The 26,095-nt window shown below is 38.8% G+C and overlaps 1 protein-coding gene across 6 annotated transcripts in view; it reads left to right on the top strand.

The window, feature by feature from the left end:
• Positions 1-22,551, top strand: part of LOC131359243 (pleckstrin homology domain-containing family G member 3) — a 48,515-nt gene extending 25,964 nt beyond the window's left edge. For 3 of the 6 annotated variants that reach the window (XM_058398938.1, XM_058398939.1, XM_058398940.1), the window contains 17 exons: positions 717-1,207; positions 6,722-6,822; positions 7,829-7,898; positions 7,990-8,036; positions 9,125-9,275; positions 11,202-11,333; positions 13,473-13,655; positions 14,124-14,216; positions 14,307-14,393; positions 14,484-14,517; positions 14,838-14,924; positions 15,487-15,528; positions 16,401-16,411; positions 16,651-17,034; positions 19,119-19,226; positions 19,826-21,311; positions 21,485-22,551. In XM_058398938.1, coding sequence (XP_058254921.1) covers positions 717-1,207; positions 6,722-6,822; positions 7,829-7,898; positions 7,990-8,036; positions 9,125-9,275; positions 11,202-11,333; positions 13,473-13,655; positions 14,124-14,216; positions 14,307-14,393; positions 14,484-14,517; positions 14,838-14,924; positions 15,487-15,528; positions 16,401-16,411; positions 16,651-17,034; positions 19,119-19,226; positions 19,826-21,311; positions 21,485-22,227 — 4,250 coding nt within the window. In that variant the 3' untranslated portion in view covers positions 22,228-22,551. The remainder of the gene's footprint in view (positions 1-716; positions 1,208-6,721; positions 6,823-7,828; positions 7,899-7,989; positions 8,037-9,124; positions 9,276-11,201; positions 11,334-13,472; positions 13,656-14,123; positions 14,217-14,306; positions 14,394-14,483; positions 14,518-14,837; positions 14,925-15,486; positions 15,529-16,400; positions 16,412-16,650; positions 17,035-19,118; positions 19,227-19,825; positions 21,312-21,484) is intronic. The other 3 variants (XM_058398941.1, XM_058398942.1, XM_058398943.1) reach the window with 3 other exon arrangements.
• The last annotated feature ends 3,544 nt before the right edge of the window (positions 22,552-26,095 follow it).

The raw sequence follows: 26,095 nt of genomic DNA, 5'->3' as shown, positions 1-26,095 counted from the left end.
TAATAAGCCTACGAAATGCCTGTCGCCTGCCCGTAGTGCAAAAGTAATGTTGTTATACAGTCATGTGTCTTGGTCTCGTCCATCACTTGGCACAAAGGAATTAGAAATCATATATTTTGTGCAGTATGTAAGGGCACATGGTGACATAAAACTTGCACAGAAGTCACTTTTTATTGGCTGACAATGTATTTTACTTAATCAGATTAATGAATAGCCTCCATCAATTCACTTATAGTGTCAGGAGATTTTCGTTTGAAAGAATAAGTGCCTCGCTAAAAGGGAATGTTATTTTTATTTTATTTATTTACTACAATTTCACTGAAACTGGTTTATGTGTAATGCTTTTGATGTGTGTTACATTGGGCATTGTATTTACTGTTACAAACAAAAATGATTAAGGAATTATTAAGAATTTAAAGGTTTTTAGAACTATTTCTCTGTTTTGGGTGTCATGGAAGCACAGTGGGTCACATTGACCGCTCACAGCTCCAGTGTATCTGATTTGAGTGTTTTGCATGTTTTCTCCACCCATGTTTGTGTGGGGTTTCTCCGTGTTCTCTGATTTCCTGCCACTGTCCAAAAACAATCCAGGTGAATTTGCTACACTAGATCGGCCTTGTGTGTCTTCAAATGTATAAATGCTATAGTAAATAAAAAGTGTACACAGTGTTTGAATTAATACATGTCTGTTGTCTTCTTTGACTTCACCACAACAGAATCTCCTCGCTTGTCCACAGACTCCTCCTTGAGCAGTCATGACCCTGTCCTGGTGGACTACTGCTCGCTGTCCATCGAACATTCTGATAATGAGCGGCCAGTGAGCATCGTGTCCACTGTCTCATCAGGGTCCTCTGGAGAGGGCCAGAGCAGCCTGTTCAGTGCGTCCCACTGTCCCCAGTCCTTACCCTCCCTATCGACAGAAACCGACATCAACCTGGAACTCAGCCCTCCTGAGGAACCTAATGAACCTCCACTCCCACTGAAGCCTGCAAGCAAGAGACCAAGGCAGGACCCTGCTGCAGGCCAGTTTAACAGCAACGCAAACACTGCTGGAGACATTACACTGCCACCGAACCGGGACGGACCTTCGTCTGTCGCCACTGTAGTAATGGCACCTAATTCTCAACCAACCTACGTGGACCGCGTGGTCATGGAGATTATCGAGACTGAAAGGATGTATGTAATGGACCTAGGAAGTATTGTGGAGGTGAGTACAGGCGGGTTCCTTGCTACATTTTCTACTAGTCACAGCTGCTTGTGTGATTAAATCTAGCAGTTGCATGATGACATGACATTATTTGACTTGCACCGGTTATCAGTTATTAGCTTTCTTTAGTCGTTAGGAAAGTAGGTGGTTCTTGGTGAGTATTCATTTCTAAAGTCTTGACATTTGAGTCTTCTATTTATTTTATTTCATATTCAGCTGTTTAATCGTTGACTGTGTAAAAATGTCAGTTTTTACACCAGTTAAAGCTAAAAAAACAACTAAGAATTAAGTCAGGTATAGTGCATTGTTCTTCCTTTAGTCTGTGTGGTTTCCTTTGCTCATTTATGAACAGTTTTATTGTTCCTTGAGCTGCCTCTTTTTTTTCTTTCTTAAAGATGCAAAACTGTTTGCATCCTGTTGCATTACATTCCTAATACCAAGCTACATTACTTAATAAGGTTCGAATCAATCTTGTTTGCTGAGTAATGCTGTATTCATTTCAGTTATTATTTGAATAGTACATTTAACAACAGATAGATATATATTTCAGTACCAAGAACTGACAGTGGTATGGAGAAGCTCTTTTGAGACGATATGAGGAAGTAACCAGACTCCATCTCGGTGACATTGAATAGTGGGGTTAAAAATCATTACTCCAACTATATGCCTTAATAATAATCAACTAGTATGCAAGTATGTTAAAATTATGTAATGAACAGTAGTTCTGAGATGCAAATCTTCACTGTTCAAGTGATATTATGTACTGATTCAAAGGTGAGACTTGGGTATAAACTGTTTTTGGGAAGTGCAAATCTGTTTCTATGTGGTATCATCTAGGTGAGTCACAAGTTCAGAAGTGCTAAGCAGAAATAGAGTATCAGGATGAATCAGGCAGTATGCAAGGCTGCACAATGCGAACACAATTACAGTATGCCAACAATGCCAACTGGTGTAGGCATTAGCAAGTTTGAGCTTGTGTTATAAGCATCCATGACTGGAAATCTAAAAGAACATAATTAGCAGTGAACTTCACGTTGGAGTGATGGCATTACTATCGTCCCTGTAAAGACAGGCCCAGGACATTTATGGACAACAAGGGATACTTTGACCATGCATATACAGAATCACTGGCATTAGCTCAAGGCATCTTGCCGTTCTAGTAGACTGCAAGGATGCTGTGGCTGGTGTAACACATCTGAGAGAAGGCATATGTTAGATTTGTTCTCCCCAGTTTGAGCTGTCGTGCAATAGTGAAGAATTAAGGATAAGCCTTTATCAGTGCTTTACCAGTTAGTATGCAATAATAAGCAATACAGGTTAAAGCACTAGAAATATATGCTTTTAATACAGCTTTGTTGAAAAGCCCTGTGCCTCATGCCATTTGGCCATCTGTAGCCACCTTGTCTCATCACAGTGGGAAACAGAAGTCCTACAAATTGTCCTACAAAGTGTAACCCAGAGTTAATCTTTGTTTTTATCCGCAACGTAGCAATCATAATTGCCCACAACAAACGACTACCTGTGTAGGAATGAATCACGTTGAATCATGTTATTACTCGTCACCAGCATTTCCCAATCCTTCATGACAGCTTTTTCCATTCAGTACCACATAATTAGCTGTGACTGGTGGCTGTGCCAGCTGAAGCTGTTTGCTCCTGAAAGTTGAAGCACTTTTGGCCGTTCTCAGGTTTCCACAGGTGTGGCAGCCTCGGTGAGGAATGTGCCTACACTTTCAGAGTTTGCAGCTGCCTTAAATCATTACTTTTTCACTCACAGCCTGGCATTGTTTCCCAATTTGGTCTGGACCACAGATGAAGGTAATGATGGGCTGTACTAAATCCTGCTTCATCATAGTAAGTCTTGACTGCTTTGTCCACCTGTCTGGATTTTATCCAGGTGCATAACTACAACAGGGAAACACATCTGGGGCTTGGACTGAGCTCTGACATTATTGACACATTTTCTAACCATTTCTGACCATATTCATTTTATAAACCATGGTTCATCTAAATTTTTCCCTAGACTCATTGTCCAAAGACTGTATAACTTTATTTTATTAAAAGTTCATATGACAGGCATCGTTTGATTGCGTATTTTTTCACAAGTATCCTTTTGAAACAGGAAGACAGAGTAATGGAGTGTTTAAATCACTTAACTGATTTAAGCAACCACCAATAGTATTCCAGAGAGATGCCACACCCCGTCTGAATCTAAATGAATTTAAGAGTTGCTTAGAAATCTAGTTAAATACAACAGCAAAGAGTTTAGTAAGTGCTTTTTTCTCAGCTGAAGGATTTCTCGCTGCCATCTTCACCCCCATAGCTGAGGACAGAAACTGTTCAGAGTGATGTCGTACATGAATGTCTTAAAATGAAACCGCTTCAGGTTCATCACCAGGAGGCATCTGGCATTACCCCTGAATGGTAAATGAAATCTGACTAACTCTTACTGACGAGAAGCCCCGATGATCAATGTAATCATGTTCTTGATTAGTCCGAAGGTGTGCCATAGCCCCAAGTTCTCTGAAAACTGCATGTCACATAACTGGAACTTGCAGAATGCATGTAAGTGGATGAATACAACAGTAGTACAGGTTGAGTCATCAAAAAGATTTATTTTTTTAATTGTTACAATCTCCGATTTTCTTTAAATAATCCTTTTTAAATGTTTAAATTATCCATAACGTTATCAACTTATCATACGTGATGGTAATGAGTCTACATTCCAGCTACATATTTTTGAACTTGTCACTTGGTTCAAGGAGACCAGTCACGTGAATCACGCAGTGGAATAGGACTCCACTATCTCTCCTTTCAGAAAGATTTGGCTAGGGTTTGTGAAGCAAATTAGACTCCCGCTTGTACTGTGTAATGTCCAGGCTCTGCTCGCTGTGTTCATTGTTAAGCAGTGCGTAAATGTTTATTTAGCTGGAGCTCTCCCCACAGATCTGAGCTCTCATTGGATAAAAGTCGTGTTAAGCCGCTCATGAGTCTGTCTGGTTTTGGTCTTGGCTGCCCTGCCGGGAGACACACAGTCCATTGCAAACTGCCCAAATATGGTACTCTTTGATCTTCAGCATAGACACGCCCCCATGTGACATCACACAGTTCATCTCACTGTCGCTAAAACATGTAAAGGGACCAATGGGAAGTAGCTCAGAAATCCTTTATTTGCCTGTTCGCTTAGAGCAGGAATATATAAGAGAGGATTAATGTCACTACATATTACACTAAGAGCACTTTGACATGGATAGCCTGAATCGGTTGTAATTAGAAATATTTGGAAATATTTTTTAAAAGATTTATTTATGCTATTCATTGATTATTTCTTAAAAACTACAGCAGTAAAACTGATGGATGACATCTTTCAGTGTAATAAAAAAAAAAAAAGTAATGAAGTTCAATTTTATCTAATATGTTCCCGTATCTAAAAATGGACATTGTTTGTACACAGGAACAATGTTGTAATGATTAACTGATATCATGCAACCTTGTTTAAGTGATTCATTTTTTTGAGGTCTATGCATTATGACGGCAATGTAATTAAAAACCCTAGTAGGCTGTAGTTTTGTCTGTCTTGTCAAAGTCTTGCCTGATTTAAGCAGTCATCGGTGCTCACATGTGGCCTACTAGTCTTCATACATGAGTGAAATTCCCCAGAACAGACTGCAGTGGGGTTTTGTCTTTCATCTATCCGTGTTTGTTTTGGTAGGTGAGCATGTCTGTGTGAGAAAAAATTCTATAATACTAGCTGGAAAAAGTTTTCAGAGAAATAGGACCATTCATACAAAATTCCTTCATCAGCTGTGCAAGCAAAGTGCTTCCCAAGCGGTCTGAGATGAAACCAGATATATTTGTGTGTTATACCACACTATAGAGTGAATGGTCTTTATGAAAATACCCGTACAGTAACGAGCTGGCTGGTGTGGAAATGTAATTTCAGTAAGCTGAAACGAAGAAAAACAAAGCAAACCCTGACTCTAAAAATGCAGGAGTGCACTGTACACTGGAGTTTATAACTGTGACATCAGTTTCCTGATTATGTTGGTGCCAGGTTCTCTGTGTGTAGGAGCATGTGACTAGTAAGTGAACAGTTCTGAATGGTAATGAGCAATATGACACAAAAGAGAACATGCACTAGCAACAAAATGTACAGGTATGCTAATGTGAACAGAGGAAGAGGGTTGCTACAGTTTGGAGAAGTATGATACTGCCCTCTGTTGACATGTTTTGGGAATAACACTTGTATTCATCTACAGGCAAAGATCCATAGATCTAACTGCTTATTTATTTACTAACTTACTATTTACTCATGTAATTTAATCTCCAATAAATGCTTCATCCTGGTCCATAGTGGATCTGGAGCCTGTACCAGGAACAATCTGAAAACACACCCTGGATGGAACATCAGTCCATAGCAGGGCAGATACATTCACACACATTCACACTCAGGGCAGTTTTGCATAGCCAGTCCACCTTCTGGCATGTTTCTGGGAGAAAACCTGTACAGGACCCAGGAGAATATACAAAACAAAATATTATTTGCTTAATAAATTGACGTAATTTTTTATTCATTACTCATCAGATTGGTGTTCTAGAATACAATATTTGTTATATAAGTTATAGTAGTTTATTTTCTTAAAAATGTTTTCCATTATTTATATATTTGGGAATTATCCAGGTCTTTTCAAGGCCTCACAAATTCCTTGTGTGTGTAATTTTAATATCAGAAATGCAGATTTCCAAGCCATAACAAAAGACCTGTCTAAGTGATCAGAGAGAGAGAGATTGAATGAAGGGAGGAAGGAATCATGGATGGATGGTCAGATAGATAGATGGATGGATGGATGGATGGATGGATAGATGGATGGATTTTCAGATGGATAGATAGATGGATGGATGGTCAAATGGATCGATGGATGGATTGATGGTCAGACAGACAGACTTTATAGATCCTGTGAGGGAAATTGTTTACTTTTAACACTATAATTAAATGCAGATTTACAAAAGCCACACTGAATATTAAGTAAAGGTGTACAGCATGCGATAACAGTAAATAAAAGAAAAAAGGAGTGTGGTGTGCAAAAATGACAGTGAATAACATAGACAACATACATATGACACACAGTGTGTACAGATGGTTGTGCAGTAGTTTGTTGCTCTGTCACACTGAGGTGTGCTGAGTCCATTCGAAAATGAGCTCTGCTGTTTTTGCAGCTCATCATGAAGGAGGTGGGATGGACTTTCCATCTTTCCATGAGGCAGAGTTGTTCGTTCAGTGATCATCTCCCCACTGACTCAAAAGTTATGTTCAGTGATGGTGATGCAACAGGATTTAATATCCTCATCCACAAGGGCGCAACTAACACTGATGCTGCTCCCTCAGCAGACCACAGAATAGTAGATGGCACTCGTGACCACAGACTGAGAGAAGATATTAAACACTAAACAGTATGCATATTGAAAAACATGGCAGAATAAATTAACCTTGAAGTGTGTGTGTGTGTGTGTTTAGGATTATCTGGCTCACATTATAGACACCAGAAATTTACCCATTAAGCCTGAGCAAGTCTCTTCCCTGTTCGGCAACATCGAAGTCATCTATGAGTTCAACAGGTAAGAAACAACTTCAAATATAATGTTAAAGTAGAGCTGAGAACACTATTTAATTTCAGCGGCATTTTTCCTGCTGAGTTCAATGTTTTCTCTCTCTCTCTCTCTCTCTCTCTCTCTCTCTCACTGTGTGTGTGTGTGTGTGTTGGAGGTGTAAACTTGAGCATAATCATTAGTTTGTTTTAGCCAGCAGGATGTTAAGGTGAGGCAACAGGCTTGATTCGGACATTTGCAGGCAAAGTGCCGTTTACAGCCCCATGTGTTTAAACAGTTGCTTTTCGGCAGGCCGTTAGACCACGTCTGATGTCACCAGGGGCCACAGAAATAGAGAACAAATGTGTGTCTTGCACAGAAAATTCATCAACAATGGATTCCTCCTCCACTTAGAAAGCTCCACTCTGAAACACACATTTTACGAATGTGTCTATACTGAAATATTTGTGATGTCTAAAAGATTAAAGCTCTGCTGCATTGCTGTCTATAGATAGAGATGAAGCAGGCACTAAATCCTCTTTCCATTGTGAGCAGGGAGTCAAATGGCATTATGGGTAACATAGCAAACAATTAATCAAGGCAAAAAATATAATGTTTAAAGCAAAAAACTCATAAAAATAATTAAATCATGAAATAAATCTTTTGCACACAGAAACACGGTAGATTTTCTTAACACTGGGGTTTGACTAAAAAGCAGAATGAGAAAGGGAATTTGGTGAAGGGGAAAAAAACATCACCAGGCCAGAAACCTCAGAGTCTGACGTCAGCTAGTTAAAACTTCAGCAAAGCCACATCTCTAGTATTGATTTCATCCTATGATTTCTGGTGGTTTTGTCTCTATATGTAATGTTAGATATTGTTATATGAGGCAAGATGTTACTGCTTTACCTTATAATAGAAAATCCATATATGAGATCCACAGTCAATTAAATTTCTATTAATCTATTTCTATAATGAGAATTGTACACTAAGTCTGTCCTAAAAATCTGTCTTATTTGTCACTTTCTCTCTGCAGCGAGTTACTACAGTCTCTAGAAATGTGTGACAGTGACCCAGTGGCCATTGCATATTGCTTTGTGCATAAGGTATAAAGTTCAATTTAATTCATATGTTTCATTTCGTGCTACATCTATCGCATCCTGGTTTCTAACCTTATTTTTATTTTTCCATATGCAGAGTGAATATTTTGAAATCTACACTCAGTACTGCACAAACTATCCCAAGTAAGTAAATGGATGAGAGAGATTTTTCATCCCAAGTGATTTTCTATATAGTGTGAGTGGACATATAAACAGTGTTGACAGTAGAGTAGCCATCAGCCGCCTGCGTTTATCCCACTGGTCTCCTTATGTCTTCTTCAATGCACTCTTTTTTTTTTTGGCTGAATAAAAATGTCAGCTTTTTAGGAATGTTATGAGATTACGGCTTTGGTTATGAGAGTCTTTGCTATGCTATTGTGTAAATGTAGTCATGTGTCCTTGCTTGCGCATTAAGCCAATACCTGACGATGCTTATAATGTTTTATCATACATTACATTTATTCAGTTATGTAACATACTGATGCTCTTTTACAACCTATTAGTCCATTTGCCAGGTCTACACCAGAGTGAAAAACAATATATTTGGTTTGTTTTGATTTCACACAGCACGTAATTCAAAATTATATTGAATATATTCAGTAACAACTAATGTGTCTCACCACTGCTGCACAGGTTCATTTCCTAGACAGGAAAGCAACCCAGCTACTGAGGGTTTAACTCTCAGTGCTGGTCCCAAAATTGTAGGGTTGTGTAGGGAAGGGCATCAGACGTAAAACCTGTGCCAAAGTCAAATATATGGATCGGAAGATCCCAAACAGGGAGCATACAAAGGACAATAACAATATATATACACCTCACATTTCTGCAGTGTTATAGTTCTATCCTCTGGCTCACTTTCTGCCTTGAGGGTCAGTTTAGCATCTCTACAGAAAATGTTGCTCACCATCCATAATGCATACCGGATTTGCTTCACCTTCTGCAGTTGTTTTACTTTTTTCTTACTGCAAGTGAAGCACACTAGTTTGCTTGAGCCTGCCCGAGACCTCCTTGCACATACCCGATACGATGGGATGTTTTGGTCTGCACCCAACTGTGACCGTAGTGTTCACACCTGCTCAAACAAATCACACCAAAGCAGAAAACACAAGGGTTCAATTCAGAGTAAACACGATGCACTGCCACTGATAGAGACGACATCTTTTGTCCGGCAAACATCTGTGCATTTTATTTCCCTTTACCAATTTTTATCCTCTCCGTGACTTCTTTTTCAGCTCAGTAGCTACACTTACAGAGTGCATGAGGAACAAGATGCTGGCTAAGTTCTTCCGGGATCGTCAGGCATCTCTCCAGCATTCCCTCCCTTTAGGTGCCTACCTGCTGAAGCCTGTGCAGAGGATTTTGAAATATCATCTCCTATTACAGGCATGTACCGCTTCATGCCCTGACATAGAAGCATTTTTTACACAGACAGCAGTGCTGAAATACACTTGACAAAATAAATGTTTGCATAAACATAGGCTAAATAAATTTAAAGAGGTCATTTTAATAATAATAATTAAGAGACAGATTGATTTATTTTATTTTCTATCACAGATTTTCCATGGCTCAAAAGTTTACATACTGTACACTTTGTTGGTATTTTTTTGGTGGCATTGTCTTTTAATTGCTTAACTTTGATCAAATATCTGGGGTCACCTTCCATAAGCTCCTCACAGTACTTCAGACTTGTGACTCAGATATGCTGTTTCACTTCAGTCCTTAAGTTTACAGTAGGATTCAGGTCAGGGCTGTGTCATGATCACTTTAAACCACTTTATTACAGCATTGGAGGTATGTTTGAGATCAGTGTTCTGCTTTAATTGCACCATTTGTGAGTTTTAATTTCTTGGCTTATGTCTTGAGGTGTTGCTTCAGAATTTCTAGATAAACCCCATGGGACTGTTACACTTCAGATAAAATACCCCCACAACATGATGCTGCCATCCCCATGCTTCAAATTTTGTATGGTGATCCTTGGATAAAACAATCCTTTACATATATATATATATATATATATATATATATATATATATATATATATATATATATATATATATATATATATAGACGTGATCATTATATTTGATTTTTGTTTCATTTGACTAAGAACACTTCTCCACAATGTCGTGTCTTGGTCCTAGTGACCACTTGCAAAATTCTGTTTGGCTTTTTTTTAATGCCAGTCTTAAATAAAGAGCTTCTTCCTTTACATGACCATGGTGTTGTAGGACTCTCAAACTCCTTTGTTGTTTTGGGGTTCAGTTTGTAACAAGGTTCTTTTTTAATCCCTGGGATTTCATTTGTGCCTTTCACTTTCCCTTAATGATGCAGTATTTCTGTGGTCTCTAGATTTTTTTGTTTATAAAGATACAAGTGGTACCTTCAGTTTTTTTGGAAATTGCTCCTGAGGTGATTAACTTTTTTTTTCCTGAACTCTTGGTTGAGTTAGATTTCCCATGGGAAAAAAAAACGCCGGCTCTTAAGTCTATTCTTAAATACAGCCTCAGGTACACTTCCATTACTTCCTGATTATGTCAATTGATCAGTTAGAAGCCTCTAACTGTCATTACATAAATTCCAGAGTGTCTAAAAAGACCGTCTACTTGGTGTATGTAAACTTTTGTCCCACTGGAGTTCTGCTTTTAGTGAATTAAAGCAAAGATAACAAAAAATAATTCATTTTAGTGAATTAAAGCAAAAATAGACAGAGGTCTCTAATCAATTTGTTTCAGTTTCATCAAAGTAGATACGCTAGTTGACTTGCCAAAAGAAAGATATTATAAAATGTCTGGGCTTGACTGAGATGGAATATCTTTAGCCTAGACATATACATATTTTTGGCTTGAGTTATGTCAGTTGTCAGCCACACATCAAACATCAACAGTTCAAGAGAGGGAAGCAAACAGATTTGACTGTCTGTTTAAATAAAGTAGGACAGAATTGGCCCCCATCTGGATGCCACTTCACATTACAGCAGTCTGTTAAATCTGCATGAAACCGTGACCTGACATAAAATCCTAATTAAATAGCCCTAAAATAATTGTTAGATTGAATAGACTTGACTTCATATAATTCTTATAAGAATTATATAGTCCAATAAGCTTAATATGAATTTTCATCTTGGGCAATAACACGAAAGCTAGAACCTTAGTCTTGCATCTTATTTGTAGCTTTTTCCTGTTTCACGTCATTTCAACACATGCACATGTCAATCACCTGTCCCTTCCTTGCACATCTCGGACTATTTCAGTAACCAGTCTGACTGAGCTCTGTTTACTGACTATTTTTATGCTGCTTGTGTTGTTTTAGGAAATCGCCAAACATTTTGACCCTGAGGAGGAGGGCTATGATATAGTGGAAGAGGCTATAGACACCATGACAGGAGTGGCCTGGTACATCAATGACATGAAGAGGAAGCATGAGCATGCTGTGAGACTTCAGGTGAGCAACAGTTTGCCTTTGCCTTGCGTTTATCACGGGTAATTCTCAGTAAACCTGTAGGAATTGCTTACTGATTAGAGATACACTACAGGAAGTCTTTGAAGGCTACTACATTTCCTACTACAGATAAACCATTGCAAAATCTAGGCTGGCATTTGGTATTTCAGTAAACAGTAATGCTGACAGTAACTAAATCTCAGTTTCTTTTCCAGTGTAAACGTACTGGATTGTGCTTTTTTTCACTGGTTTACAGAACAACTTACAAACACCTGTTTTTGTTTGGTACAAAGTCACACTCTAAACCCGAAGCATTCGGACTACCTCTCCACAGTGAACTACTAGGAAACCATTGGGAGCTCTGATTGTGTCTGACACCAACTCTACTGCAAACGATCAGACATTGTTAAACTGTTACAGTCATCATACCAAACTTGGATACCAAACCATATGGGGCTGTATAGCAATGAACAAGCAGACATTACTGCTAAGGAAGGGAATCACAACTCACCATCAGACATCAAACTAATAATAAGCTCTCAAAAACGTGGTATTGGAATTGGACCAGTGCATTTATGACAGACTACACAATGTCAAGTCTGTTACAAACAAAAGACAAGTCTTTGGCTTTCCCTTTGAATCCAGAACCCCAACATGTGAAGTGGTAACTTAGTGGTTAAGGTGTTGGGCTGGTGGTCGTAAAGTTAAGAGTTCTGAATCCCAGGATCACCAGGTTGCCACTGCTGGGCCCTTGAGCAAGGCCCTTAACCCTCAATTGCTCAGTTGTATAAAAATGAGATAAAAATGTAACTCGTTCTAGATAAGGGCATCTGCCAAATGCCATGAAATGTAAATGTAATGTGATTTCTGTTAAACAAGAATGATCACTAAACATATATTAACAACTGTTATGCTCTTAGAGATTCTAGACAACGCTTTTACCCAGAAAATACGTATTTCCCATAAATAAGTCTTCCAAAATGTTCTTATCAAGTATTAAAGTGAAGGACCTCATATAGCTGCTGTTGTTGGCACAATTATAATACTCTAAGGTTCTATTGAACCTTACTACTTACTAATACTTAATACTAAAATATCTCACTTTACCTACCTTGATCCTGCCTGCCATGAAAATAGCCACTGATGCTGGCATGGCATTAATAGAATAATAAACAATAGCTTTAATTGAACTTTTCACAGTGTAGTGAAAGATATTTTAATATTGACTCTTCACTCAGTGTTTCTCATTGGACTATGGAGATTTGCACAACCTTTTTTTCATACAGTCCAGCAGCTCATGCCATGATAACAACATTCTCATCTCAGTTAGAGACACAGTATCATTACAAAAAAAATCATGTGCTTTACTACCTGCCCTACATGTGATAAACTTATGTGAAAGGCTACAAGCGTTCAAAGCAGCAAAGAAGTTTGCCTCAGATTCTGAAGTCTCCAGTTGTATATTTGTTCTGTATGTGTAGAACCCAATTGGACATGGGGTGGGGTTGAAGCTTGTGACCATTAGAGGTTCATTACAGATAATTATACATGATTACAAACAGAATTACGAGGAAATGCAGCCACTGATTTGATCTCTAAGTGGATTAAATAAATGGCCAATTAGTAAAAGACACAAACTTCATCCAAGCACGACCTTCATGTTGGATACAACAATGGCATAAACACAAGGCACAATATGATTTTTTATTTTTTTGCTGTGCAGAGCAGATGTTCCAGTTGTTTTTTTCTTTGTTCCAGATGTCTTTGTCAATCTTCCTTTGATGGAAAAGGAACAAAGCTCAGAACCCAAAATTTTATTTTCTCCAGTTGGTGTCATAGGATATTTTATTTAGCTCTGATTCTGTTATCTTTGAGTTTAGGTTGTAATTAAACAACCTGTACCTTTTACAGAGAGTGTGAGGGTGGGTGACCTGTGTTCTCACACATGACCGTTCCTCTACACACTCACTTCACTGTTCCTCTATAGTGTTAATCCCATACCAGTATCCCTAATAATTTGAGAGGTTACCAGCATGCAATGTTTTAAGTATAGCTTTCATTTCAGTCAATGAACTCATGGCTGGAGTTAAAGCCTGGAGTTATAATGCATTCTAAAGGGAACTTGTATCTTATATTCTTCAGGAGATTCAGTCCCTCCTCATCAACTGGAAAGGGCCTGACCTCACTACATACGGTGAGCTCGTCCTCGAAGGAACCTTCCACGTCCACCGCGCGAAGAACGAAAGAACACTGTTCCTTTTTGACAAAATGCTCCTCATCACCAGGAAGAGAGGAGAGCATTACGTCTACAAGACCCATATAATGGTACGTGGAAGTCTGTAATTGTGTGGTCATGTTTTCTTTTTATTCCTGCAATGTTTTTTGCCAAGATGTCAGTGTTTAGTTAGAACAAATCCTAGTGTAGTAGGTTTCTCCTCTACAGAAAATGTAAACCAAACCAATTGTAGAAAATATCTGTTTGTTGGTATATTGCCAAGTGATAAATAAGCTTCCAAAAGCTTTTCCTGCCTTCCAGATGGAGATTATATCTGCTTATGTACTCTACGGATTAATTATAGTTAAGCAGTTTCCTCTCATTTCCTATTAACATCCTCATTTTCTAATTCACTGCAAAAAAAAAAAAAACACTCTGTTTTTCTGATCCTAAAGCTCCTAGAAAGCTTAAGTTAGGATACTCAGGGCTAAGAGCTGTCGGGTAAAAAGTAAAGTGCAAATGAAAGGTGTTAGCTATTCTCATGACCTCGCTTCTCGTGTTTTATGAATTCTTTTCAGTGCTCCACTTTAATGCTGATTGAAAGTGCCAAGGACTCTCTTCGCTTCAGCGTGACGCACTACAAGCATCCTAAACAACCTCACACAGTACAGGTCTGTACAACTATTCTCATATTATTCCCATGTCTATCAATGAATAAGCAGAAATTTGGATTGTGTAATTTTTCATTTGCTTTTTTACAGGCCAAAACTGTGGAGGAGAAAAAACTGTGGGCTCATCACATCAAGCGGCTGATTCTGGAGAACCATCATGCCATCATTCCGCAGAAAGTAGGCAACCTGAACATGAACGATATGTAATGTGTAATGATTTATTACGTATGATCTCTAAGATGCATCTTGCACTCTTATTGCTTTTAGGCCAAGGATGCTATTCTGGACATGAGATCTGATTGTGAGGTTTTTTTTTTTTGCATTACATTACATTTCCTTCATTTGGTAGATGCCCCGGAGCGAATCTCTATCTCATTTTATACAACTGAGCAATTGAGGGTTAAAAGGCTTTTGTTGGGCCCAGCAGTGGCAGCTTAGTGGACCTGGAATTCAAACTCACAACCTTCCAATCAGTAGTCCAATTCCTTAATCACTAAGCTATGAAATCCCTCTTTACATGATGCAGGACTTAAACTTGAACATACAGTTTATGTACAGTACAATACATGAAATGTAAATCAAGATTTGAATTTTTTCATGTCTGCTTGCCTGGTGCTTTAGGCCCAGTGAAATATCGCTACAGTCCTGAAAGACAAAACAAGGGTGAGGACCTTCTAATGGCAGGACTGAAAGAACGAAGACGATCAGGTAAGCCTTTGACTTTTCTTACATAATTTTGCCTGTCTGGAAGATTTGTTCAGTTGGATTGTCCTGATTTGTCTTTGTGATATGATTTATCGATGTTTGCGATATGATTTTGTTATTGTTTAGGTTTCATTTGCCCCTCCCTGTTAGCTCATTAGCTCACTGGGGTTTTTCTTTTGTCTTTTTATTTTTAACTTCAATCTGATATTAGTAAATGTCTCTAATCATGCTGTGTATACTGTATATTAGTTTGCATGTTGTTTCACATTTCTAGTTTGAGTGTCTTGTTTCTCATTAGTCTTGTCATTTCACAGCATTTTCTTCCTGTTAAGTTCTGTATTATTTTATTTATTCCTTCATACATTAGTATCCTAGTGCATTGCTCTGTACTTTGAGTCTGTACATTAGTAGTATGCTGTGTTTCTTTTATTATGCAGACAGACAGCACTGTGGGAAAATTCTGAACATGTATCTCAATGTTTCACATATGACATAATGACATCATTTGTTTTAATGAATTTAATGAACTAACTGCTCATTTTCTCTTTTTTGTTTTCATTAATAGAGCCATTTAACAGAGTTAAGCAGAACATGCGAACTACAAAAGGTAATTTGCCCTATTTTTCCCCTCCATGGTGAAGTGACCTCTTATGTACATTTCAAGTACACTTCTAAGAATCTCCTTAATTTAAATATTTGGAATGAATCCATGGTGTCTTTCATTTTGTACAGATTTTAGGGATCCTCACTATAAATATCACAAACCAACCTGTAGACCAAGTGATGGTACCAGGATTTTCCAGTTAGCTAATCATCAGCAAATAAAACAAAAGAAGGTTCAAAACAGAAGTCCTCCATTCTTATCATTAGCTTAGAAACCCTGCAGAGCCACCATACTTGCCCGTTGTGATCAGGAGATGCGTGCTCGCCCCTTGCCGTCTTCCTCTTGTCTGCTTGGCTTCAAAGCCTTACAGTATCCAAGTGGTCTCTCCATTAGATCAAAGAGCACATCCCCCATCCTCCAGCCTAACACATAATGATGTTAATTATGGAGCCCATCAGCAAGGGCCTTTGTTTTGCGTCAGCTCCTTTCAGTCTGTAGGCTTGTTTTGGCCTTAGATCACTGGTTCCCCTATTATGTATTCTAATTTGCTGATAATGAAAAAAAGTCTTTTTTTTCTTTTCCCTCCATGGGTCTCTCTCTCTCTCTCTGTCTCTCTCTCTCCTCTCTCTCTGTTGAGAAAAAAACACCATGAGTGAAATGTTTTTATACCTAGAGTAAATCTGATTTAATTATGAGCTTGGTGCTCAAAATAGAAATAGCAGGTCACAAAATAAATATTTTAGATGATTAGTTGTTGGATGTTGTCAAAGTTACCACTATTACATTGCTTTTGAGCCATTTTAAATGATTTCTTTTTCTTTCTCTTTCATTTGCATTACCCTGTTACCAACTTTGTTCTTCACATCATCCTCTAGAAACCCTTAAGGTAAGCCTTTACACAATTTAATTATTAAATATTGTTTTTGGGTTTTTTTGCCAAATCTAGTATCTCTGTTTAAAAAGTTGGGGGTTTTTTTGTGCATGTGTCTGTGTGATCTGAAACGGTATAGTTTAGAACAGCATATATGGATTTGCCCATAGTACTTGCTTTCACCATTAGCTCAAACCCCATAGCATGCACCAGCAGCCTTTGTGCACCCCTGTAACTGTGTCTTTACACTCCAGCATGCTGACAGCATGGGTACACTGCTGTCAGACAGCAGCCAGAGTTCCCTGCAGGCTGCAGCTAGCGCTTCCACCTTGAGTTCCACCGTGGACGAAGCAGAGACCGAGAGGCCCGTCACTGAAGAGAGCACGAGCGGATGGCTTTCCCTGGACTGGCTGAACGTGAACGGCCTTGAAACCTGTCAGCTAGAAACGCCATTCCGTAGAGAGACCGAGGAGAAGGTGGAGACGCTAGAGAAGGTGCAGACACGAGGCAGAGAAGACGAAGATGAAGAGATTGTGGTGAAAGACGAGCAGGTAGCTGACTTTGCCAGCTCAGTGTTGGCTGCCATCTCCTGCTGGCGCTATAAGGCCAGGGCTTTGCTTTTCACACGGGTCGCAACGGTGAGCCTCACTGTCACTATCTGCTTTTTTCCCTTCTTCCCTCTGCTAGGCATTGTCACTCCACTGCTATTCCATTCCATGTCACTCCACTGCTCCAGCCAAGTTGCTCTCTCTTGCATGCTGCATCTAATGTCTGCTTTTGGATGGCGCTCAGCTTCGCACTTGCATGGCTCTCTGCATTTTTTACTAATCTAAAAAGGATTTAGAACACATGTCTTTTTCAGAGGTATATACAAACTTTCTGATACATACAAAGTAGTTTGTATCTCAGCATTTCAGCCATATGGTTTTCTCTTGTGGTTGCCATGTTGGGAAAACTCACTTTACTTATAAACGGTACTTCCGGAATAAACGGTAATTCAACAGAGCCAATAAAGTAGACTGATATTTATGTACATCCCCTAATCTGCAAATTCAACTTAAACTCAAAATATACCACAATTCTATTTTCCTGATATATTATTATTTCACAACCCTTTTCCCTATTTTGGATAGCCTTAAAAGCATATAAGAGCACAGAAGCTTACCAGTTCTTCACGTCTGGCTGGGTAAAGCATCCCAACCTCGTTTTTCATTAAGAGGAGAATGATAGAAATGCTTGCCTCTGAGATAAACTTTCCAGGTTTCTCATAACATAGCTAAGCTCTGCATTACTGCTTCTGCTCAAGATGTAGGTGGTAAAGTCTAAAAGGGCAGTCGATTATCAGCAGAAATGAAACCGCTTTTTTGTCAGTCTTCAGTCCTCACAGTGTGATGTCACATGAAACACAAGGGTATGTGGTCAGCACTCTGTGTGTCTGCAGTGTGACTCATTCTGCTGGCAGCTTGCTTGGGCTGTTTACACAAGCCCCTGGAACAGCATTAAGATAACTTTCTGCTCTAATGATGATTAAATTTGTTCAATCTGCTCAGTTATTGGCTGCGTATAGGTTTTTTGTCCTGGTTTGTGAATTTGGTGCTTGAAGGTGTTTATTTTCCATGTTATAGCACTTGCTTGATATTGATGCAGAAATTCAGTGGCTTTAGGGGTGAATCATGACTGGTCATGCTGTTATAGGAAAATAATTAGACAGGGTGTTGATGCGTCCCATCACGAGGCACTGCAAAGGTGATTATTTTCATACAAAAGCATTTGCTAAACGTTTTTGTTCCACAGCGAATTTTGCTTGTGCTTTTTTTTTTTGAACCTATAGATACATTAAATGATAAATTACTTCCTGTTATCACTTACATTATAACAGTTATAAACAGTTGTTGCCTCATCGGCCTCATTTGTTTTTCCACGCTCGTGAATTTAATAATACAAAAATCTCAAAACTGGAACGTTTACGGAAAATGACAGAAAATGTCACTTAAGACCTCAAGAATTATACATTGTTAAATATTATTATTATTATTATTATTATTATTATTATTATTATTATTATTATTATTATTATTAGATATGGATTACAAAGTGCGTCTGGCAAGATGATGTTACTATAGAAACAATGATGTATTGGAACTGGTCATTTGAAGGTGGAACTAGTGTCAGAGCTGCTGTTAAATCAAATGAATCAACATTGCTCTTCTGAACAATCAGATTAGACAATTCAACAGCACTCTTATAATAACTATTCTCATAAGAACTTTGAGAGATTTATTACAGGAGGTCAGGTCTGTTTGGAGTACCGTGCTCAGTCTGAATTGTTAATAGCACTTTGGGTACATACGAATTAGATTCTGTGATTGAAGGTTGGCTTCAAAGGAAAATTTCACTGTCAAATTTTTTGGAGGTGGGAGATGAGGGGGAGGTCCAGGCTGTATTCAGACTAGCTCTTAGCTTCCCATAATCAATTTCACCAAAGGTTTCCGGTATGTTTTGATTGTAGCCCATCACAAAGGCAGTTTCTAAAGGTCAACAAAAAGCACCGAAGCTTTTATACGAATTGCCGCCGTTTATAATGGATGAAATCGTGCTCAAAGAGCGTACACTCCAGATCAGATGGGACCGAACATGCCTCAGTTCAAGCACATTCAAATAGGACTCTGAAAATAATATTTGACTGTTCTTCTATTTCTCTTGCTCCTTTTCTACATTCAAGAATAGAGATGGGGAACAGGCTATGGAGGAGAATGAAATAGTGGAACCTAAGAGAAGCCGATCCCCTTCTGAAGAAGACCAGGAAGAGAATTCAGCTGAATGTGAACAGGTGAGATGAACTGCATTACATAGCACTGCTTCACTAAACACTTTTCTTCTTCTTCATATTATTACTATCATCGTCATCATTATTATTATTGTTTCTTTAAAGCATGTGACACATACTGGATGAAAGAGCTTGCAATCCTTGCAAAATGGCCAAAACCCCCCACTATTGTTACTGCATTATTATTTCACAGCTCAGTGGTTCTCCATGCAATCCATTCAGTTCCAATCCTGAGAGAATTTTGCATGTTTTCCCCCTATCTACATGGGTTTCCTCTGGATTTTCCTGTTTCCATAGGTAGATTGGGCACTCCTAGATACGAATGTGTTCTTAAATGGACTGATGTCTCATTCACAGTGTGTTCTGGCCTTGCTCCAGATATTCCTGGGATAAGATCTGGTTCCGCTGCAACCCTGACGAATATAAACAGTTTACCGATGATGAATGAATGATCTACTGTAGTACAAATGACTTTTATCTTGTGAGCATTGTTAAGCTAATTGCAAATGATGAATATTGACAGAATGTATGTTCATATCTTTTTGTCCTAATCCAATGAGTCTCTTCCAGAACAAGTAATTGATTTTCCTTCTGCACACTAGGACTCTTCTGAGGATCATCGTTCACAAGTCATTTCTCTGACTGGACAAGAAGACGAGGAAGGAGAAGAAGCAGGACAGCAGCAGTCTCACATTAACCCTCAAGACAAAAGCAGAGAGGGTGAAGAGATTGTGGTGGGAAGCGTACAGTCACTGTCCACAGTCCAAAATGAGATACAACTAGAGAACGAGAGCACTCAATCCAAAGCAAACCTTTTAGATGTTGAGGACCTGGGAGAGGAAGAAGACGAAGATGAAGAAGAGGAAGACGTGTCATCGGGAACTGAACCGAGGAGCATCTTGCCAGCATCTGTTCTAGACAAAGCCAGTGTCATTGCTGAACACTTTACTAAGAGCCACTCTCGGCAAAGCAGTCTGGCAGCTGATGACATGTTCTCTGTAGGTTGCACTTCATCTCAGACAGATAGTAGGAGAAGTAGCGTGTTCAGCCTCAATGCTGAGCCGCTGGACAAAGAGAAGACTCAAGAGATGAACTGTTCCTCCCCTGACCCAGTTACTTTTAAAATTGTATCTGAATCTTTAGCTTTAGCCACACCAGGTACTCACCTGGTCACACCAGACCAAAGGCCACAAACAAAACCAGATACTCTCTCCAAAAAGGACAGAATGCTCATCCATAAAATCAAGCAATACTATGAGCATGCTGAGCAACAGGATGAAAATTTCAGCATCAAACGCAGGGAAAGCCTCTCTTACATTCCTCCAGGGCTAGTCCGCAATCTCAGCCAACAGATCAACAGCATTCCCGCTGAAGAAGATGCGGCAAATCATAGGAAGGCCTCAAAAATAACAAGGCCAACTTCTTGGGCAGTTTTTGATCTTCCAGGTCTGGAGAAAGAGAAGAATTCTGAAGAGGCCATGGACACAGAGACTCTGTCTATTATAGACAGAGAAGAAGCTATGGTTACACCTGATGTAGTTGCTCAGGCAACTGATAAAGATGAGGATTTCCAATCCTCCTCTGAGATGGTGAGGGTTTGGCAAGACATGGAGGTTGAAATCAGTGGTGCTTCTGAGGAGCCTCAGGAAGCTTTTGAAGATAACATGAATGGCACAGTTACCAACCCTACCCAGAATCAAAAGGGACAGGAGAGCTCTTATATGGACCACGGTGAACATCTGGTAATATTAGAGGAATTTGACAACAGCAAGGCTGGAAATGGGACATCAACACCTTCACCAGTGGGGAGCAGCTTATACAGTGATCAGAAGCTCCAAGAGATACAGAAGATCAAACATGTTCCTAAACCCAAGATTGTCTCCCTGAGGTCAAGTTCAGAAGAAGACCTAACGTTGCAAGATATGGATAAGATGAAGAACAAAGTGTTCCATCTAGCTAGGCAATATAGCCAGCGTATTAAGAACAACAGGCCTGCAGTGAGACAGAGAGCAAAAGTGTCAGAGAGCAACGTCGGCCACAGAACGCTGTCTTCTGTGGTGGAAGACAAAAGTCCAGAGAATGAGATGGGTAAGAAATTTCACATGAGTCATATGAATCATTTTTATATTTCATATAATATAACTATATATTAATGAACTGGAGTTTTCTATTTTTATGCCACTGACATTTGCTTTTTTAATTGACAAAGTTCCTTATTTATTTGTAATGGATAATTTAACACTTTCTATAAATATGTTTAGGTATGCAGAGCCTGACTCTATCACTTGGTTCATGTGAGCACACAGACTCCAGTTCATCATTGAGCTCCTGCTCCCTGGGCAGTCCTCAACTTCAGTCTACTTTCAGACCACAAGCTCTGGAACTACAAAGTCCAGTCTACACTGAAAGCTTTAATTGGCCAGATGTGAGAGAGCTGCGTTCCAAATACTCACGACCAAATCCTCAGTTAGTCTCAATTAATCGCAGTTGCTCAGTCCCAGAGCAAATACTTGAGGTTGGACGAAATAATCCCACGGCCCGGCGAACCTGCTCCTGCTCCTGTTCCAGCCCAGTTTGTGACCGTATGGACCCCCACACAACATCAGTTAAAGACACTGCCACTACCCACTCCACAGACAAGGGACCTGCAGGACAGGGTGTGGTTAAAATGTGCAAAAGCAGTTCTTTGGACCACATGATGGGGCCGCTTCATTTAAAACAGCAAACAAACCATACAGACATCTCAAGGAACTATTACATATCTGGCCAGGCCACCCTTCCCAATGAAAACAAGATCATTGTAGTGGAAAGGTTTATTAAGACAGAAAATAATGGTCTGGCAACAGGTGAAGAGAAGAAAGAACAGCTCTATGAAGACCAACTAAAGTGTCTGGACAGTGATGAAACATGTAGACTGAGGTCGTTTGAAAAAACAGAGAACAGCCAACACGGTTTAGTCAAAAACCTGCGGGAGAAGTTCCAAAACCTTAGTTCATGCACGTAAATGTTCTTGAAAGCTGCTTTCAGACTACCCACTATTGTATATTAATGCACACAGAGGCCCAGTGTTTTTTTCTTACAAAGATGTCTAAGCATAAAGTCTTTTGACATTGTGGCAATATGCCATACATGCTCATTATATAGATTGTATGTTGTTATGAACGGAGTGCTCAGGCCTTTAAATGAGCACATTTATATGATTTTGCTGTATTAATTGAATTCAGTGGTAAAAAAAGAACATTTATAAACTCAGACCTCACCTGATATATTTATGAAATTTGACATTTTGATGTGTAATTAGTGTATATTTGCAGTTTTGCAAGTTTGTTTATATATATATATATATATATATATATATATATATATATATATATATATATATATATATATATATATATATAATGTGTGTGTGTGTGTGTGTGTGTGTGTGTGTGTGTGTGTACAAAAGCTTTTGGTTACTGCCTACATAACGTGACACTGGTAAGCTTACTCAGGATAGATTTACCTCTGATATGCTATTTCAAGAGGTGCATCATTGCTAGCATTTCCGTTTTGTTTTTTTCCAATGTACTCTGTGTATCTGTTCTCTGAAGTTTCAAGTAGCTGTATCTCTACAGCGATCTAGTACGTATGGAACTATGGTCAATTATATGGCCTATGGGTATGGATGATAGCTTGTAATATTGAGCGATTGCAGCAGAATTGTGCTTGTTGTATATTCTCATAAAGCTGTCACTTCCCGGTAACAATAAATCAGCAAAGGGATGGTTCGAATTAAACTTTAGTGGACAGAGTTGGGGATGGATGCACTTTGATCCCAGATATGCATTTATTTGTTTGTTTCTGTCCAAAATATTCCTGTGATAAAATCTACTGTAATTTTATGTATAATCTTTATGATTTATTTAAAAAATGCATACTGTATGATTAGGCAATTTTCATTTTGTTTTAATTTTACAATTATTCATTACTGGGGCATTTTATATTATTATTACATTAAATTCAGTGTTGCTTTAGAAAAATGTGAAATACAATCATTACCGTTCATCTTGCACATACAGTATTACATAGATAAATAGATATGTATGTTAGATTGTAGAATAAATACTTAGGTATTGCTCATTTTGCTGGTACTAACTAAACTCATTTGTAGGTTTCTTTAGAATTCATTACCTTGGACTTGTGTTTATGTGTATCTCTGTCTGATGCTACATTCACACACACTGTACTATAAAGTTATCAGTAGGAGATCCTACTAATGGGTGCAATAGTAATAATGTTTATCACTGGATGGCACAATTTCACTTGACAAAAAAACGGTGTTCTTCCTGCTATAAGGAAACATTCTGGTGGAAGATTTGGTGCTTGTATTTAAAATTCAGCGGTGTATATATGCATCATTATATAAGATGTAGGAGAAGCAGTGTGTGCCATCTACTGTCTTCACTCCCATTGGATGTTTCTGCACCAAGTCGCTCCATTTTTGCATAAAGTTCAACTTTTAAGCTCTCAACTTTGTAAAATCCGTGGACACGCCCACATTTAGTAACCATCGCTGTCCCTCATGTCAGTGGAAGTTGCCAGTTCTCGCTGATAATGAATGATCTCTGTTCATTTTGAGTCATTGTATTTGGGAATATAGCATAGTATGGGAAGCATGGGAAGTAAGAGCATCACCCAGTTCCTAGTGAATAAGCAACAAAATTAAAGCGCATTAAAGTGTGTGAGAGGAACAGAAACAGTTCATATCTAAAGAAGAGCAGAACACTGCTTAGTTCTAGATGAGGATGAATCCCAAAAGTTGGGAAAAAGTGCTTTGAGATGTGTTTTAAAGGAAATTTCAGCGGCTTTGTGGAAATGAAAAATGGAGCCATCAGCATGAAAGACACGTCACCCATGAAGCAAAATCTAACCCCAGGTTTAAAAATATTGCACTAAATTATACTCTATAAGGACTAGTCACACATATATGCTTGTTGAACAACCCATTCCAGATTACTCCTCCACTCATCTGGAAAGGTGTTCCACTATATTTTGAAATGTGAATGTGATTTTTGTTCATTCAGCCACCAAGAGCAGGTAAGGCACTGATGGCACTGAGGAGGTCTGGGGTTTAGTCACTGTTCCAGTTAATCCCAAAGGTGTTCATCAGGGTTGAGGTCAAGTCTCTTTGTGGGACACTCGGGTTCTTCTACACTAAACCTTGTCGAACCGTGTCTTAATTGCTAGCTGTGCATGCTGGAACAGGTTTAGGCCTCTAGAGATTTTGTGCTCATAATCTTGTGGCAACAGTTTGGTGAAGAAATGTGTATGACCTGTGGTGAGGTGACAACATACTGTTGGTCATATAGCATATTATGAGGTAGGTAATCAGTGTAAATTAAAGACAATGGATCTAAGAACTGTGTTGCTATGTGGAGTGTTTTAGGTGGTTAGCCAACTAAAAAGAGCACTGCAATAATCCTGGAGTAACCAAAGATTCTGCAGGAAAATCTCAGATTTTATCTACTTAATATGTTTTTACTTTTTTGTGCATGCTTTGGCCAAATGTAAAAGTGGTACACACACAAGATCAGGGCATGCTCCTGATGAGATGGCGGTTGTGGTCTAGGAGGATCAGTGAGATCCTGGACCCACTGCACCAGCGTAAGGGCTGCCAATGGTTTGACAATGGATTTGACAGTGGATTTCATCCCAGTACCTAACAGCAGTAAGAGTACTGTTGGCTAACAAGTGGAGGTCTGCCTGACCTATATCCTCTATACTCCATACTCCATGGAACTGTGCTGGGAGACGCACCAAACCACCTTGCGATGGCATGTATGGAGGGGCTGGACAACCTGTGCAGTGTGATTGGGTTACTGCCTTCTGCTGCAAGTGCCCTAAGAAATCAAAAAACTAGAGTCTGTGACCTACTGAACCAGTGTTAATGTATTCATTGATAAGAGACTCTGGATAACACTCTGGATAAGAGTGTTTGTGAAATGCCAGAAATGTAGAGACAAATCAGGCAGGTAGGATAAGGAGAGAGCAACTGTCTGTTGCATATATCCATAAAGTTTAATTGACTTGTTATACTCTGATGATTGTGTTACCTTATATTTGAGCAGTGTATATATACATAATATTATATTTAAAACTGAAGGAGTTAGCGCTAATGTGCCAGTGAATCCGGACCCAAGAGTGCCATGTTATTTGTACATGCAGATCAGAGATACTGGAGGAGAAAATGGAGGGGGTTTAGGATTAGCACAGTGAATTTCCATAAAAAGTGTCTTTGCCTTAAAAAAAAAAAATTGAGAACCATTGGTTAAATCTAATCTCATCAGATGTATATGGGTGTATATGTTTAAGCTTTATATTGGGATCAGTTACATTTCTTTCATCTAAAATATCAGTAATTAGTATTTTATAACGAATGTGGACAAACTGGTGAAACAGGGTTGCTAAGAACAGCATTAGCTTAGTCGTCCCTATAGAGTAGATAGTTTGATCTATCAATAATTTAATAATTTATTCCTCCTAGAGGGGAATTTACCTATTACAGCAGGACAGAGTTAGATGTATACTAAACATAATTTTACATTATAAATGAAACCTTAACAAGAAAGAAAGAAAGAAGGGATACAGCACAGGGGTGTGATGTAGTAGTGCATTGGATTGTAAAGAGTATAGACATAAGCAGCAGACTTGAGTGGATTTCAAGTGGCAGTGTAAACATTGTAAACAGCAGTAAAATGAACAGAGATTAAAAAAAAAAGGGGAACAATGAATAGACATAAATGACAGAGCATATAGATAGGAATAGTGGATGGTGATAAAATACAACTATTGTCCAATGAGCTTATCCTGAATCAGGCTGACTCAGTGCA

Source organism: Hemibagrus wyckioides, linkage group LG09 (assembly GCF_019097595.1).
Source record: "Hemibagrus wyckioides isolate EC202008001 linkage group LG09, SWU_Hwy_1.0, whole genome shotgun sequence".
NCBI lineage: Eukaryota > Metazoa > Chordata > Actinopteri > Siluriformes > Bagridae > Hemibagrus > Hemibagrus wyckioides.
Note: the sequence above shows the minus strand (reverse complement) of the source record. Positions and strands in the feature narration are given on the sequence as shown.